This window comes from Botryllus schlosseri, chromosome 6, assembly GCF_051294905.1.
Source record: "Botryllus schlosseri isolate E-star chromosome 6, Bs_hap1, whole genome shotgun sequence".
Taxonomy (NCBI): domain Eukaryota; kingdom Metazoa; phylum Chordata; class Ascidiacea; order Stolidobranchia; family Styelidae; genus Botryllus; species Botryllus schlosseri.
In genome coordinates this window covers 18,370,170-18,388,284 of record NC_137241.1, presented here as the reverse complement: position 1 = coordinate 18,388,284, position 18,115 = coordinate 18,370,170, and the positions used below count along the sequence as shown (strand labels likewise).

At 42.7% G+C, this 18,115-nt stretch overlaps 1 protein-coding gene across 1 annotated transcript; it reads right to left on the bottom strand.

The window, feature by feature from the left end:
• Positions 1 to 16,442: 16,442 nt before the first annotated feature.
• LOC145441327 (uncharacterized) lies at positions 16,443 to 17,787 on the bottom strand. Its single transcript, XM_080319160.1, has 3 exons — positions 17,205 to 17,787; positions 17,031 to 17,147; positions 16,443 to 16,665 (listed from the first exon to the last, which is right to left on the bottom strand). Exons 1-3 carry the CDS (start codon positions 17,572 to 17,574, stop codon positions 16,652 to 16,654), a joined length of 501 nt encoding a protein of 166 aa, XP_080175286.1. The 5' UTR covers positions 17,575 to 17,787; the 3' UTR covers positions 16,443 to 16,651.
• Positions 17,788 to 18,115: the final 328 nt, after the last annotated feature.

The following is an 18,115-nucleotide window of genomic DNA, read 5'->3' as shown; positions in this document are numbered from 1 at the left end:
TGCATGTTGAATGTTGCGAATCAGCCTCGGTGTTTGGTAGTGTGACCTGTGACGCAGCCATGCCGTCTGAGCAGCTCAGGAGCAATAGTGCGCACGAGAGTGAGAGTGTGAATGCTCCATCGGTTGCGCAACAATTACTAATACGCATGCTGTTTGCGTTGCTTCTCACCTGCTCCCAGACGGCAGTTGCTTCACAATACCAAACATCGTTATAATTAGGGTTACCATATTTTGGAATCGGGAAAGAAGAACACACATTTTCAAAATTTTCAGACTTGGAATTTTTCCCGACTTTGTGGTTGGTTGACTAAAAAAAAGGTCAACTTTCCGGCTCAGCTCCCGAAATAGCCAACGGGGCGTTACTTCAGTGTTGATTTATTGTATCTCAGTCGAATTTTGCCCTATATTTAACCAAAATTCTCAAAAAGTAGGACATTTAGGCGTCCTCGGAGGACATTTTCAAAAACCTGAAAAAGGAGGACGTATGGTAGCCCTCAGTGGCGGCTCGTCCTATAGGGCAACTGGGGCATTGCCCCACCTAAAATTCTGTTCAATAACAATTTAACCATTTATAGACGCACAGCGCTCAATATATACCGAGATCACAGCGAAACCCGCGTTCTTATTGTGCTTTCGCTTGCAAATGCCCATACATAGAGAAGTCTCTGCGAAAATCGAATTCTCTTCTGTGTTTTCGCTTTGTGAATGCCTAGCCGGGGCTTGCCCCGGTAGCGCTCATAACAAGCTTTCACTATCTATTCTCTCAAAGCCGCGCACAATTAAGAAACGGTGATATACTCTCTCCTATTCGTAAAATGGCCGAGCAACCGGGGCATATATGCCTGTCGCCCCTAAGGTGTGATGTAACAATCGTATCTATATCTGAACTCGGATACCGTGATATGCGTTGAGTCGACCTTTGCTGGTAGAGGTCGATTTTGATGGTGTTTCACACCATGATAATTCTTGAAACTTGGTATGTCATGTCGTGATGGTGGTATTTAACACTGTCCTAAGTTTCAGGGTTTCTACTCAAAGTTTAGGGTAGTAATTCCGTTTCCAAAGTCGAGTGTGTGCTGATCCGTCATGTATCGCAAACATATTTCACGCAAAGCCGGTATTGGTCTCCATTAATTTTAACGATGCTCCTTAGGTAGATCCGTCATGAGCTTTTACATGGTATGTCTTGATTTTAGTATCGAACGCTGTGCCAAAAGTCTCAAGGTTGGCACTCAATGATTAGGGCAGCAATTTCGTTATCAAGTTCGAGTATGGTAGAGATGTGCGCTGATCTGACACTTAGCCTACCTAACGCATTGCGGATTTCACGCAAAAGCCGGTGTATCTGTGTTCCATACTGAGATAGGTGATGAGATGATGATATCATGAAACAGTTTACTAACATCCTCGGTTTGCATTCAAATATTTAGTTTTATTTTATATTCTCCAATGTCAATTTCACCGTGGAACGGTGGCCTTCGGGCCATTTGCTCACAATTACAACCCCTGTCAAGCGCGATAGCTGTTTCGTTTTCGATGGCGGCTAACAGCTTATCGCTTGATCAGCCTATTCCTCAGTAAATTTTACGCAAAATTCGGCGTTGATCAATTCGTATTAATTTTGACAGTGTACCATACCGAAAACGGTCATGAGGCTACTTCTCGATGATTTCATGTAAGAGTGTAGGCTACCAAGTTTTCGGCTTTCATCCACGTATTTATTCGGTAATATATTTTCCGAAGGCGATTTTGCAGCAGACATATAGACAGTAGACACTATAGACCAGGGGTTCTCAACCTGGGGGGCGCGCCCCCCTTGGGGGGTGCGGGGGGCTCTCAGGGGGGGCGCGAAAAATTTGCGAAGTCAGTATAGGGGGGGCGCGAGAAATTGACAAAGTCAGTATAAATTGTACGTGTCTGAACATGTGTTTCACATCCATTGTGAGAAGACGATTAATGAAGATGAAATTTATTCCATATTCAAGAAAGCTTGCGAAATACAAACTCTAGCAACAGCGCTCAACTGAGTATAGTCTGATTTCAACTTCATTTAAGCAAATTTTTGAAATTCTTTGGAGATATAGAGAGCAATTCCCACGTGTAAGTCATTCATGGCTTCATAGCTTTGACAGTAGCCTAAAGCTTGTCGCGCTGGTCAGCTCTTGTTAGTAGCTTACGAACTGCACTGCCTAAGACAGACTTAGATGCAACATAGGTTACCCGGTTTCGCCCTCAATTAGGCTATAAATCAACACAATTAATTCATTTCGAAAACTGATCAAATTTAGCCTGGCAGGACAGAACGACGCCTTGCTCTCTGTACTCACTAGCAGCATCAGGATTAGTCTCAGGGTGACCTACATTGAAATTAATTGGATGTCTTGTTAAATGTTTTTTGTTATTTTCACACAAATTTGAAGAAATTTGTCAGCAATGTAAAAGACTCAACAACTGGAATGCAGATTCAAAATTTGCGTAAGATATACCTTATGTATAGTATTAGATCAGGGGTGGGCAGCCTGCAGCCGTAGAAGGGAATTTGAGCGGCCGTCGACGCCTAATTCAATTAGTATGTGTTGGCGGCCGTAGACATGCAAATTGCAATTACGAATTCACTCCCGCATTTTCGAGAGATTTTAATTAATCTTGAAATTTTCTTCGCCCTCCGCGCAATTCAACAAGACTTCATTTTTCTATTTTAATGCAGTAGCGCCCTTCTTAATCTGAGCCGGAATGGGAATTGGCAAGAAATAGCAATTCGTTCGCGGCCCTGAAAAATTTTCGCGCTCCGCGCGACAATATGCACCTCCTGGCAACTATTCATAACATTGCCACTCGCGATTTCGGTGCGTACAATAGGCCATTGTGAAAAGTAGAATAGTCCGGAGTTCACCGGGAATGGATATGGACAGTTTACCGTAGGAATTTTGCGTCCAGATCGTTCATTGCGGCTATGCCCTGGAATGCGGCCTTACGCTACATAAGCAATCGAAATGCGGTCATGATTATCATAAACGTTGCCCACCTCTGTATTAGATGATGTGCTCTTTTTGACATGACGATAAATGCAAGGGGGGTCAGGGGGCGCGCGAGTTTTTTGACCATCTCCAGGGGGGGGCGTGTCAAAAAAGGTTGAGAACCACTACTATAGACCGTAAGCCGTATGTGTCGTGTGACAATCTCCAGCCTCAAGGTCAAAATCTCCCAAGCTGTACCGGGACCGAATTTCCGAGGCTGCTATCCGTAGTTCTTCAGAATGATGTTTTGGATTCAATATGACATTTCCTTGTCCAATCTATGAGATAACAATTGCGTATGTGTCCGAACTCGTTGACCTTTCCAGTAAGGCATACGCAATCTCTCGATTTATAGTCATTTCCATTTCTGCAGATAAGTAGTCAGGTCAAGTGCGAACATGAATCGTGTTGAATCTTTGCTCCGTACGCCGTTTAGCCAGCTGCCTTTAGAGCAAAAATTAGAGGTAAAGCGACTAGGTCCGTATCAGCCTAGAAATTGCCCATTGGTCCAATCGTACGCCGGAGGAAAACGCACTCGTGCCTTTTCTTCAGCGCATTTCGATAAAAATGAATGGCTTACTCATAGCGAGGATAAAAACGCCTTGTTTTGCTTTTACTGTCTTTTATTCGACAGTGCCGGTACCGGAAGCAGTGGCTCTTGTTGGAACAAAATTGGTTATCGCGATCTGAAGCATTTGTCAGAGCGTGTGAAAGCGCACCAAAAATCCCAAAATCATTGTTTACGGGAAATTCATGTGACCATCATGAACGTTGAAAAACGCTACTGGGACGTCATATTGATAACAAGTCGCTTGCGGCCCTTGCCCCACCACCCGATATTGTCACGAGCCGCCACTGGTAGCCCTAGTTATAATGCAACAATCGAGGCTGATCGTGACATAAGAAGTAAATGACGTAAAATTTTTCAAAAAATTGTTCTCTTCGGATCGACGCGTCTCTCGTAGCAGTCGTAGGGTTTCGCCGAATACGCCACACTGACCGCGTCATCATTCCGTGAACACATTCTAAATTGATAAGAGGTTCTGTTATATTGTTTGTTTTATTCACAACATTGGCGCTTACCTCCTATAACAGTGGTCGGGAACCTATGGCTCTTTTGGGTGTAAGATATGGCTCTTTGCCAAATATTTTTTTTTGTACTGGATGGATCAATATCGCAGCAATTTGTTACTAAATTTCCATCATTGCCTGAATAGTTATTCTCGTGGCAGTATAAACATGTCTTTGAGAGGTAAAGACAATGCCGTCTTCAGGTTTAGGTGCTCGGAATCCCTGTTTTCAAAATCCTCAAATTTAAGTTCCTGTCGCGCCGGCGAATAATAGGCTACCACTCGCGAATTCGATGTACCCTACTCGAAATCTTGGATTGTGCGATACGTTGCTTGATCAAAGAAAATAGCGCACATGGCGACGGCGTCCACATGACAACACAGTTTTCAAAGACCTCCTGATCTACGGTGCAAATTGAATTGCCGTGGACGTGACATTCACAATTACAATTACAAGAACGCCATAGCTTGATTGATAAGTAGCTCTGTGGTACCGGCAATAAAATGTAAGCGTGCAGCGCAACGTTATATGTTACCGCCGAATACTTTGTGAATTGAGAAATCGATCACTATTTAGATTTTCGGAATCTGTGAGACAGCTACATTCGATTAATATCAGTTCTAATAAACTTTAAAACTAGTTACCATTAATCGCGTTATCGATGGTGAGGCTTGACCCGTCTGTGCCTTACCTGTCGTTTTGCGCTTTATTTTCGAACGATAAATAAGCGATAAATATGCAAATTATGTAAATTTGGTAGAAAAATATTCAAAATCTAGTCATTCAAAGTCATTCGTTCACTCACCCTGACAACAGGTGAGGCACTGTCTGATTTGTCTCCCCTAACCCCACGTCCCTGATGTATCACAGCTTACGCAGTGGGTAGGCCTATATACTTTTGCAGTGACCATGTTTGGCCCCACCTACGCATGTGATCATGAGTTCTCGCATTTAAAAGGATCATCAGGTCGAACCTACATTATCGTAACTCAAGTTTCGCATGCTCAAATAAGGCAACCAGCATGATTAGTACGAGTTTTTACAGAGAAAATGTGGCGCCCACGACGAATCCCATGTATAGTGAGTTCGATTTAGTGCTACAATGACGTCACGAACTTCCAATTGTGACGTAACAGTTGATTGACATGTGTGGCTCTTTGGGAGTTAAAATGGAAAAAATAGGGCCAATATGGCTCTTCGGAACAAAAAGGTTCCCGACCACTGTCCTATAAGGTCATTTGTGCCCGCACAGTAATTTCTTTAGCATTAGTGTCTTTTGAGGTTCATTCGGGTTCATTTGGGTTCATTTCAATATGAATATACTATTCAATTGTATATTGAAATTCTGTACCTCCAAGAAGCTCTTTCATCCACGTGCTCTCCCACCATCGGTCTCTCTCGTTTTTCGTGCGTCCGTGTCGAATTTTCCGCTCGGCCCAGCTTCACTCTGGGCATTTTCATACACCGCAATCATCACAGCGAGGTAGCGATGAGGAGCCCAGATAAATCTTCTACACATAGAAGTTGATCTGAACCAGGGTTGTAATGAGTCAAACTCGAGTCGCGATTTTTGGTGACTCGACTTGACTCGAGTCATTTTCTTGAAAATGAAAAATGACTCGACTCGACTCGAGTCAATTTGTGCATTGACTCGACTTGTACTCGAGTCATTTCGCATGACTCGGACCAAGTCACATGGCTCGAGACTGGGTCTACCAAGACAGGAGTTTCATTGTAATTTCGAAGAATAGTTATTATTTCGTCTATCAGTACTGATACTTGGAAATGTTACCAGAAACTGTTAAGAGTGAGGTAAATTAGTATATTATGAATACGAAGCATTCGATATCACCGAGCAGAGTTGTAAAAAGTAGGTTTCATATGACATTAAATCGGAACTGAACAGTAAACACAAGGACTTGGACTCGGACTCGAGTCAAGCACTATGACTCGGACTCGACTCCGTGATTTGGACTCGGGCTTGACTCGGTGATGAATTGAAAATGACTCGACTTGACTCGAGTCAAAACTGCAAGTGAGATTGACTTGTGACTCGGAACCTTGTGACTTGGTTACAACCCTGGTCTGAACCGAGATTCGAACCACTGCCATTGGTGTCGTAAGGCTAGGTTCTGTTATGAACTGATGTCTACCTTAGGCTCATCACAAAACCATATGCCTATCAAGTTTAGAAGACCTAATATTTTCGAAGATAAAAGATCCAACAATCATTTCCAGATAAGTTTTATTCGACCATACTACCACAACGCTATGATTCCATGCCCCGTCTGGCATTCAGTTCAGAAAACAAGTGGCATGCTTTGTCACGTGCAGGGATGCCATTCAAATATTTCGGGAAAACCCAGATATGGACGCTAAAAGAAACCAGAAAAAAACGGATCCTATATTTCATTCAAATTTCCATACGTGATATCTGTGAAATTGGAAACTGACAGTCATATTGACATAGAAGTAAGTTTTAGCCCTTGATATTGAAATTCTAACAATTCATAGTATATAGGGTTACCATTTGTCCTCATCTTTGAGGGGATTTGTCCTCTTTTTTGACTTTTTTGAAAGTGTCCTCGGAGGACGCACAAATGTCCTCTATTTTGAGAATTTGTTCTCTTTTGAGAATTTTGGTTACATATTGTTACGTTCTTGATCTTGCTTGAACAAAAACTCATACGACGAGGTTGCAATATGAAATCAGTATATTATACAGCAGAATAACTTTAAGACAGGCGACACGATCCAGAGTTTAGTTAAACGAAAGACGAGTAGACAACAGAACACAGGGTATAAATACGAAGCACGACACACGAGGAAATAATGATTGGCGGTAATTACTATAAATCCTAGACAAATAAGAGATAAACGATACCAACGTAAAATGCACGAACATAACACACATAGGGGAAAATTCGACTGAGATACAATGACTCATGACTGAAGTAACGCTCCGGCGGATTTTTTTTATTTTTTAGTCAACCAACGGAGAATTCAAGAAAATTATACGCTGATAATATTGCAATTTATACTTGACTATGAGCCGTTACTTTGATGTCAGTAAAATTGTGTCGAAATTTACTCTTCACAGAGACGATCTATAAAGGTCTATTACTTCGTTTCCATGATCGGCCGACGGACGGCCGAAAGGCCATGTCGCATGCGTTGTACATGTTGGCCGTGTTTCCATGACAAGGCGTAATCCGACCGTGACTTGGCCGAACTAGGTGGGCGAAGCGATCGCGATGACGTTTTGACTTACTCAGTAATGATTTCATAATAATCACAAGATTGCGATAAATGACTCGGTAGGAATGAGCCAAGATGACTTGTAGCGGTCATTCAATCAAACAACCCGCTTTGACCTTGAACACGTAGGCCTAAATCCATCCAACATGTAAAATATGGTCATGATAAACCAATTACTTAAAACTAACAGACGATAAAACAAGATGGAAAAAAGATGAAAATTAGGTGGCATATCCTAGTATGTGGGAGATATAGATATGGGATATCGTGGTCCGATAATTTCGAACGCAGAATAGTAACTTGTCCATTAGTCTACCGGTACTACTGTTTCGTTGTGATTCAGACATGAACTTCGAGTGTCCTGTTGATCAGGGGTATGTGAATAAGTTCACCTAGTTTGTGGTCAAACGGTAGTTAGTATTGTATCTATGCACCAGAACACAAACCCTCGAATTGTGGCAGCAACGTATGTGAGCAGATCGCGAAGAAGATTTCGGTAGCCTACGGGTAATTCGTAGCAGTACCGGTACTACTAATGTCCGTTGCAATCATAATTAAATTCCTGGTTTCTCAATGCGTCCAAGATCCGTCCGGAGTGCAGCCATGGTTAATTTGATACGAAAAGTGTATTGTAAGTAGCAAATTGCAATTTGCTAATCGAAGACACAGCGCAAGCATGGCCGAACGGCTAAGCCAGTGGTTCCCAACCTTTTTAGTCTCGTGCCCCCCTTGGCCGAAATTTGAGCTAAAATTCCCCCCCTAGGAAAAAGTTGCCTGTGACTAAACAAATGTGATTTTTAACGCGCAACCATTTGTTAACTGAGCAGTTCATGGCAAAACATATTCAGATATGTCCGAACTATGGCGAATGCGGACCGCACTAAACTAAAGTACATTTAAATTTGACCTGTTTTTGAGCGGTCGGGTAGCCGCTGACGAAAAATAAATCACCAAGTCCGCTTGCTATGGATTTGAGCTCTATCGATGAATTTGGTATGTTTTTCACGTTAGCTCATATGTTGGCTTAAATAGTTAAACAATTTCACTAGCGGCCTTGTGCTGAATTCGGCTTGACATTTTCCTGCTTAGTAGCAATTTGGTCGAGAGGGTGTCGCGGACCCAACGAAATCGTCTCGTGAGCCTCACTTTATCAGGGGATGTAATATCTACGGAAGGCATTTAAACATACACCTAGCTTGAAATCCGCCAAAGAAACATACAATTGTAAATAACTAATTTCTACTTAACAGTTCTATACCATAAAAATCTAAAAACCTTTAAACCCAGTGTATCTTCCAATACAATGCCAAAGCCAGATTCCCCCGTAAAAATTTCAAAATTCCCCCCAAGGGGGGAATTCCCCCCCGGTTGGGAATACTGGGCTAAGCCGAAGTATTCACTCGATGGCCATAGTGTCCTATATGGTGTCGACACAAGCAAATCTCACTGCTCAGTGAAATCTCACGTCACACTTTCCTTTTGGCTCAAGGCAATTTGACGGTAATTTTTGACCAACTTGGCGACCATCAAATTTGATACAACAGGTATCAATCGAAAGCTGACGCTGTACTGCTTGCGAAAATATAAATTTTATTCCGCTCGTGACCCTGGAACCCCCACAATCAGCCCCAAATTATTCATTGTTGAGGATATTGGCAGTGTGACGCAACAATGCTGTTAGGCGAAATGAGAGAGTAGCTCAAGAGCAAAGATGTGGCTGCGCGGCGAGAGTGAGATCAGCTGGCGTCGCGGCAATGGCCTCATCCTCGTCATTAATCGCCAGTAATTCCGGTATTATTTCCGGACTAAGCCAGTCGACCTCATGATCTGACACTGACATATTTAATGTTAATAGCTGCATAGATGGAAAGTTCTATAAGTTGCAGAAGAATGCGCGAAGGTTCATAAGGCCCTAATGCATTCTGTGTACCACTATCCTTTATACAAGTCAACGAAAGGCTCGTAATGTGTGCGACTATAAAAAGTATCGACACCCGCCATCAACAGCGCAACCTGCCTCTGGGGACCAATAGCTATACCTAGACCAGTGGTTCCCAACCTTTTTCGGTGGCAGGGCCAAATTTAGAATTTCAGAGTACGGTCGGGGCCGCACGAATACCGGGGCAATGAAAGAAACCCAAAATAGTCACCAAAATATGAAAATTGGCATTGTTGCGATAATTCGCTTGACGCCATTGGCCATTGTGTTGCCGCGCTCCCGTTGTTCAGAGCAATCAACTATGCTGGCTATTTCGGAGTAGTTTCATTGCCCTGGCGAGATTTCAATTCGTATTTTTGGAATCAGGGCAACACTTGCTTTCGATAAACAGCGACATATCAAATTATTCGGACACTTGGGTCGCGAGCTATAGGACTGCCAATTATGCTGCTTTTTACCGGCTAAGCAGTACGCATCTCGGCGTATTCAATCGTGAGTCACTTGTTGCACATCTATCCGTAAATTAGTTATCAATACCCAGGACCGTAACTGCACTTCGTCAGGCCCCCAAAAAACGTTGCTTTTGGGCCCCCCATAGGGTGATAAACCGAACTTCGAAGCCCCCCAGACCCCCCTCAGGTTGGATGGCTGTTTACCCCTATTTATCATCTAAATCGGGTGTCCGTTTTAGGCAGCTTCTACCGACTAATCGCGCGAAGCGCGAAAAATTTCTATAATTCATGATTAAATCGGTCAATATAATCGGGAATTGCATATATATTGGTATTAATTTTTATCTCCTCTCTGCTCACGTAAGTAGATTGTCCGGTTGAGCCGAGTGAGTTGTGTTTGAAAAGGTAGGACCACTCAATAATAATTAAACATCTTCGGGCGTATACCCGTTGGCAGGAACGAAACAGCACTTCGTCAGGCCACCAAAAACACTTGGGTCTTGAGCTTCCATTGGGTGATAAACCCCCCTTCCCGTTGTTCGCTTCTGCCACAAAATCAGGATCCCCGGTTAGTGAGCCCGCGTGGAGCGCGAAAATTTTCGATAATTCAAAATAAAATAGGTCAATAAGATCGGGAATTGCGTATATATTGCGATCAATCACTTGTCCTCTCTGCTCACGTAATCAGATTTACCGGTAGAGCTGAGTGAGGTGTCTTGGAAACTGCAGGGCCCGTAAATAATAATTAAACATATTCGGACGGGCGGACCCGTTGGTCGCCCAAACGTACTAAACTAAAAGATGCACACGACTTCAAATTGATAGTTCTCCACTGGCACATATACTTCTTCCCTGCGGGATGGTAGCCTATTTGTCTCGTGAGGTCAGATTGCCAAGACAGGAACATTCGGCGCCAGTCATTTAGGCGCCTGTGGTCAATTATACCTATATGTATTTTGTATATAGGCTACATAACGAAGTTTTCGGTCAGCGTGAGAGCAGTACTTTTCGGCCAAGGTTTTGTCGCTGCCGATCGTTCTGGCACACTTCTTGGAGTCGCATGGTACATGGCCTAAAACTTTACACGTCTTCGTGCGTCGTGGCGCGGTAATGGTCAACGCCGATATGCCCACTTCTATAAATCTTGCGTATTTGATCTTGGTGGAAGAGTACCCAATAATTAAGGTACTTGAAAAATATGAAATTTTTTTGAAAAAGTTGTATTATAATTTATGCTAATTCACTAAATAATTTTGGGCCCCATTCGAGCTCGCTACCCCCGATTGGGGGGCTTGGGGTGCGGCAGTTACGGTCCTGTCAATACCTATATCTATACCTATATCTATAGGTACTGCTCGTTCAACTGGAAAGTTAGGGCACATTGCATTGAAACAGCAGTGACGTAATCTTGGTAGTCTACTCACAACTTTCCTGCAATCCAAACTGAAAACTCTAGACTCCAAGCCTAGAAAGAGTGCTTTATAAATATAATCTTTTTTTTTCATAAATCGATTTCTCAATATTTTTGTGGGGGCCGCAAGAAGGCTAGCTGGGGGCCGCATGCGGCCCTCGGGGCCGCAGTTGGGAATCTCTGACCTAGACGGAAGATTCTCTATAAGTTGAAGGATATTGCGCGAAAATTCGTAGGGCCCAAATACATTCTGTGGACCAAGTTCTAACCTTACAAGTCAAGGAAAGGCTGGTAATGTGTGCTCGGCTGCTCGCTTTTAGCGAAGCGCCTATAGAAAATATCAACAGCGCCACGCGTCTCTAGAGCCCTACGCAACAAGCGGGCTGAGGCAATCGATATCATAATAATCTGACATATTCAATGTAGACTACTTAGACGTAGCCTAAGTATCTCTATAAGTTGAAGGATAATGCGCGAAAATTCGTAGGGCCCAAATACATTCCGTGGACCCAGTTCAACCCTTACAAGTCAAGGAAAGGCTGGTAAGGTGTGCTCGCTTCTACCGAAGCGCATAGAAAAAGTATCATCAGCGCAGCGTTTCTCTGGGACGCGATTGCACATTGCTATTGCCGCGACGTCAGCTGATCTCACTCTCGCCGCGCAGCCGCATCCTTGCTCTTGAGCTAATCTCTCATTTCGCCAGACAGCATTGTTTCGTCACACTGCCAATATCCTCAACAATGAATAATTTGGGGCTGATTGTGGGGGTTCCAGGGCCACAAGCGGAGTAAAATTTATATTTTCGCAAGCAGTACAGCGTCAGCTTTCGATTGATACCTGTTTTATCAAATTTGATGCTCGGCAAGTCGGTCAAAAATTACCGTCAAATTGCCTTGAGCCAAATGGAAAGTGTGACGTGACACAATTTCACTGAGCCGTGAGATTTGCTTGTGTCGACACCATATAGGACACTATGCGATGGCCGACGAGTCCACCGACGTGGGTGTGCTTGCGCAACAAAATTCTCTCGTTCGTCGGCCGAGTCTCTCGAAAATGGGCTCATCGGTCGTGCACGGAAACGCAGTATATGACCAGCAGAACTCACGATATATCATTGTCTGTCGGGTATTCATCCATGCGTTTGACGCGGGTCTGCAAGAATTCTCTTTCCCCGTTTTCCGAAGAGGCATTGGACGGCTTTAGGCATAACAAATATCCCCGATTTTAGCATTCATATAGGCTACAATTGAATAGTATATTCATATTGAAATGAACCCGAATATTTTCGGCTGACACTCGTCAGAGGTAATCGTCAGCAGCTATAAAGAATTGGAAAGAACATTGTATATCAACAATCGTATCATAAAATATGGCGTCACCAGTGTGAAATTTCGAATAAGAAAGCGTTCAATGTCCTATTTTTAGATGGTACACGAACTCTGTTTGTTGACAGAGCCTTGGCTGGTGTATTTTGAGAAAAGTCGACTCCAAGGCACACAAATGATAGTGTGAACGGCCCCTCCCGACGACACGAAATCTGTCATCTCGTTAATTTTTCGCACAAACGGGATTATCCAACAGATGCTTGTCAATAGCAGAATTGCAGGAACGCCTAAATCAGCATGTCCCCAGATTTATTAAAACACGCGCACCACCCTCGGTGAAAAGCTCACCCTTGACTCATCCCATCAAGGCTGATGCGTTGCAATCAAAGGCCATAAATTCTGCCATTGGCCAAGCATCTGTTGGACAATACAGTTTGAGCTAAAAATTATCGAGACGACAGATTTCGCTTCATTAGGCCTACTGAAACCTAATAAATACATGCTAACTTCGTAAATTTGTAACCAAACTCAATCAATTCAGCCGGCGGCCGGATTGCTACGCGCCTGCATGATAATATCGCATTTTTACCCCCATGTCCAAACGACAGGTAATGATATTGAACACTTGCGACTTGCGAGTCGGCTAATTTGTCGATTTTGTGACGTCATCGATCTCGCATACCTACCGAAAATTAGAGTTCAGCGCCTGTATCTGAGCTCATTATACAGATATTTAACCCACTAGACGCATAATGTTTTGTTATAATACTAATGGTATGGAAAATCGTCGTGCAATAACTTCCGGGCCAAGCGCGATTTTTCAAAGTAAATGAATGAAATTGGTCAATAATGTTGTTACTTACATATACCATAAGCGTTATCATTATCAGATTTACCGCTAGAGCTGATTGAAGCGATATCAGATATCATCAAAGATTTAGAGGGCACGTAATCATACATCTTGAACTATATGCTCCTGACGTGTGGTAAGACTATTCATAGAGTTTGTCGAGGGTGAGCGTCAATAGGGTGGCGAATTTTCATTAATTACTTTGTTAAAACATGCTGTTATTTTGTGACCTTAAAGAGAAAGTTGTATCCGTTCAAAAGATCGCTCACATGTTCCAATACAAATAAAAGAAAACCTTCTTCTGTGAGAATCGCACGATTCCCAATTGCATTTATTCATGGGGACTTATATTTCCCTTTGCTGGTCGCTGGACTCATATTTCAAGGACAGGAACATCCGACGTGATCTTTGCTCAAGGTTCTGCCGCCGGCAATCGTTCTAGGATCAGACTTCGTGATGGCTGAAACTATATATATCTGCCTTCGTGTGTCTTTTTGGCGCTGAACAACTGGTGCCTAATTATCGCGCAGCACAGGCAGCACCCAACAATGCAGTTATACAGTTATATTCAATTCTCTACAGTCGACAGTCGACAGTCTACATCAGTGGTTCTTAACCTTTTTTCCTCCAGCGCCCCCTTTCAAAAATTATCGTGCTCTAGCGCCCCCCCCACCCCATATTGTAAGGACTGTAATAAAGACAATGGGTAAGAGGGAGAACCGTAACAGCACTTCGTCAGCCCCCCCTAAAAACGATTGTCTTGTGCACTCATAGCATGATAAACGAAATTTCTGGGGGCTTCGTCCCGAAGAACCCCGTCGCGTGATTTCGATGGTCAACAAAGTTTGTGTGACCTGGTCGCCCTAGGCACCAAAATTTTCTATAATGCATGAATGAATAGGTGGTAATTGCATATGATATATATGTCGCTATGTTATTTATCCTCTCAGCCCACGTAATCAGATTTACCAGTAGCGCTGAGTGAGCTGTTGTCTCGGAAATTGAAGGCCACGTAATTAATAATTACACATATTCGAGCGTGCCCGTTGGTACAATTACTTCGTTACATGTTGTTATTTTGTTAGCTCTTGTCCTCTATGTAGTCAAAAGGTATTGAAACGCATAAACGGACCAAACTAAAGTAAGCACACGATTCAAAATTGGTATTTATTCACTGGCAAATTATTTTTCTCTGATGGATGCTATTTGTGCTGTGGGGTGCAGCTTGCGACAACACGATAATTCGGCACGAGCGATTTAAGCACCTATGGACAAATAGACTTATATACATCGAAGTTTACAGTAAATATAAGGGCAATCCTCTTCGGATAAGGTCTTCTCGCTGACGTTTTTTTTTGGCACACTTCTCGGAGTCCTATATTGGCCGGAACTTCATATGTCTTCGTGCATCGTGGCGTGGTAATGGCCGACGTCGAAATGCCTCGTTCTATTTTCTATAATTCTGCGTATTTTTTCGTGGGTGAGTCGTCAAAACATGTTGTATAATTTATGTTTATAACAACTGAGAATGGGATTCATGTATCTGCTCACATTGAATTTATTACTGCACCCAGTTAGTAATTTTAACATGAATAAATTCCAAACAAAGCCACTCATATTATATAACACTCATGCGAGGTTGTGGACCACAACACTAGATAGTATCATCCTCTATGATACGATGAAAAAATATTCTGACGATTTAATTTTGTAGCTCTCAAATAAAAGTAGAGTAAGTTATTAATTTCGTGCACAAAGCTTCAAAACATATTTATGTACAGAAGTGATATACAGTACCTCCTTCCTCAATTCCCACACGCTGCGCGCTGCAGAATATAATAGGCTACCTAGTTCGAAACATTTTGTTAAAAATAACCCTAGCAAGCGTGACGGCAGTGTCTTAACGCAAAATTGGCGATCTAAAAGTACGTGCAATTCATTTTACTCGAATTATGATATCCAACTACATTTATGAAAACATTTGTAGCAAACATCGTCGCGTAGCGCGACCAAAAGCTTCGAGATTTGACATGTTTTGTGGAATGTTAAATTTGCTCTGAACACTCATTAAGGATATGTCCTACTACTACATCATCTGATGCGAAGCCATTTATCTTCAGCGCCCCCCCCCATATCGCTCCCCTGAGCCCAGCGCCCGCCATATCGCCCCCGGAGCATTTCAGCTCCCTTCAAAATCGCCAGCGCCCCTTGGGGGCGCGCTGGAGGCAAGGTTAAGAACCACTGGTCTACATCATGCGTGTTTTTATTTAGGCTTATTTTTCATGTTTATTGATCTGGGGGCGCGTACTGACACCGTATATATCGCGCGAAGCGCAAACAAATTTCAAGTTTGATAGATATATCCAACAATAGGCTACTCCATCTTATGGTAATCTACAGAAAATTTCGACTTCTGGCTACGCCTATGCTGTATCATAACTATTTTATTGAATCCTACAAAAGATAAGAGAACTAGTATAAACTAGTACCATCCAACATATTATTTATTTCCTTTACTTAAATTGACATATGTCATGTGCTCTTACACCTACACTATGTCAGGTTCACTAAATTCACTGCTGTGGTGCGACGTACGGAATGTAAATCGAATTAGGAATTACTCCTTATAGTTGCAGTAGACTCAATGGTCAGCAGATCACTTCGCTGCAGTTTCATCTCGCTATTAAAGTGCATATACTGCATATACATAATGTGATTGCGTATATAGCCACCTTGGTACAGTTTATATCACGACTCTTTTGTATTGATCTCCATTTTCCTACTGTGACCGGTCAATATTTTCCGTATATTGCGTAGTTTAATTACGTATCTGAAGTTTTTAATATTTTTTCTTTCTTATTATGATAAATAAAGTATTTAATATCTCTCTCTCTCTCTCTCTCTCTCTCTCTCTCTCTCACTCTCTCTCTCTCTCTCTCTCTCTCTCTCTCTCTCTCTCTCTCTCTCTCTCTCTCTCTCTCTCTCTCCAATTAATTCACAACGATCCACGGCTAGCGTATTTGCGCTACAATTCTGGCAATACTTTGCTAACATTCTTAATCCTGTCAGGATCATAAATCGATAGAAGTGTGAAACTGGCAAGTCAACAATAACACTGATTCGGCAGTAAAATGTATTCAGAAGATCCAAGTTGATTATGAGTCCATGCATCTTCAATTAAATGTAGAGTCACTTCCGGGGAGGAGTGACTTTTATGATTTCAGTGTAACGCAATCTCGTGTTGTTCTGAACTGATGAAAATTGCAATAAATGATGATGATCCTTGTTAAAACTGATCATGCGATTCCTTCGACGATGCTCACCCATGTTACTCATTGGACCCTGAATGAATTCAATGATACTTTAGTGAATTGGCCTAAATAATATATATCACGCTCGTAGTAATCTGAACATTACGGTAGTTTCCTGTATACAATTTTTCAAAGTAAGGTATAAATAGCCTACTATGTTATGTATGCATTGCATGTCTAAGTATACAGAGAGCATAATCCAGACTCCAAACATCTCCGTATCATTGCATCAATTTTAAACTAAAGCGCAGCATTCGTGTTCACTGTTCATGTTCATTGGTGAAGCGCGAAACATTGCCCGCATCGAAGTTTCCGCTATTTCCTACGAGCATCTTGCAATTCTCGCTTGGTTTAGCCGGATATACTCTCAAACCTTTGACATATATGATGCCTTACCTGCTGCGCAAGCCGCCACATGAAGACAGTCATGACAATTTGTTAGAAGAGTCCTAGCGTCAGATCTCCCGGATATGTTGGATTTGGCCCGGCAGCTCAGTATTTGGCTGAAGGTAGCTGTAAGAAAACGAGCTTCATGAAGCGACAGATGTATAAAATGAGATTATTTCATACGTTTGCCAGATGATGATGCACTTTGTATGCATTGGGCAACTGCTCTCGGTGTTTTGCACTCAGTCACGCATACGTTGCTCGATTTACATCTTTCCATTTCCCTTCTGATTTCCGCGGCCAGACCCTGCAGTCCTCGGCCAGACCCTGCATGCTCTCCGCGATGTCCCTCTCCGTGTTCCCCGCGATGTCCCTCTCCGTGCTCCCCGTGATGTCCCTCTCCGTGCTCCCTGTGATGTCCCCCGCGACGTTCTCCGTGATGTCCTCCATCACCTTCTCCGTGATGTTCACCACCATGCCGGTGGCGATGGGGAGTAGCCTGAGTCATGCAAATAATTGCACCAAGCATCATCGCAATACATACCGACCTCATGTTGTTACTTCTGTCGAACGGACTGATACAAACTAACGGGCCTGAATTTGATATATCGAGTATAAGCGGTAATGACTATGAAATAAGTAGCTAACTAGCTATATGGTCGTTAAATCTATGCGCCACGAATGCGAGGCAAGTATTACGCTGGATTCAATAATAATGCTTCGTGAGTGCGATAGGAAGCCTCACAGAACTTACCAGCTTTCGCGTCTAATCGACACGTTCTTCTCGCGGTTATTTATAGTGGTTTATTGAGCACATTCTCCTGAGTCGATCCCTATTCAGTAGACAATGACTACATCTGTGTTCCAGCGATGCATAAAAAATGCTCTCCTAAACTCATGCCATCATCAGTTTTTCTGCTTCACCTAACCGCACAAACGGTGATATGCGTGAATCTCAGACATTTCGTAAGTAGTTTTACCCCACCCTTGAGCGAGGTCAGGGAACTATGTACTAATACTAAATGGATTGTGGTTAAATTTCGTTTCCTGTTGAATTTATTGGTTCATAACATTGTTCTGCATGCTGCAGCCAT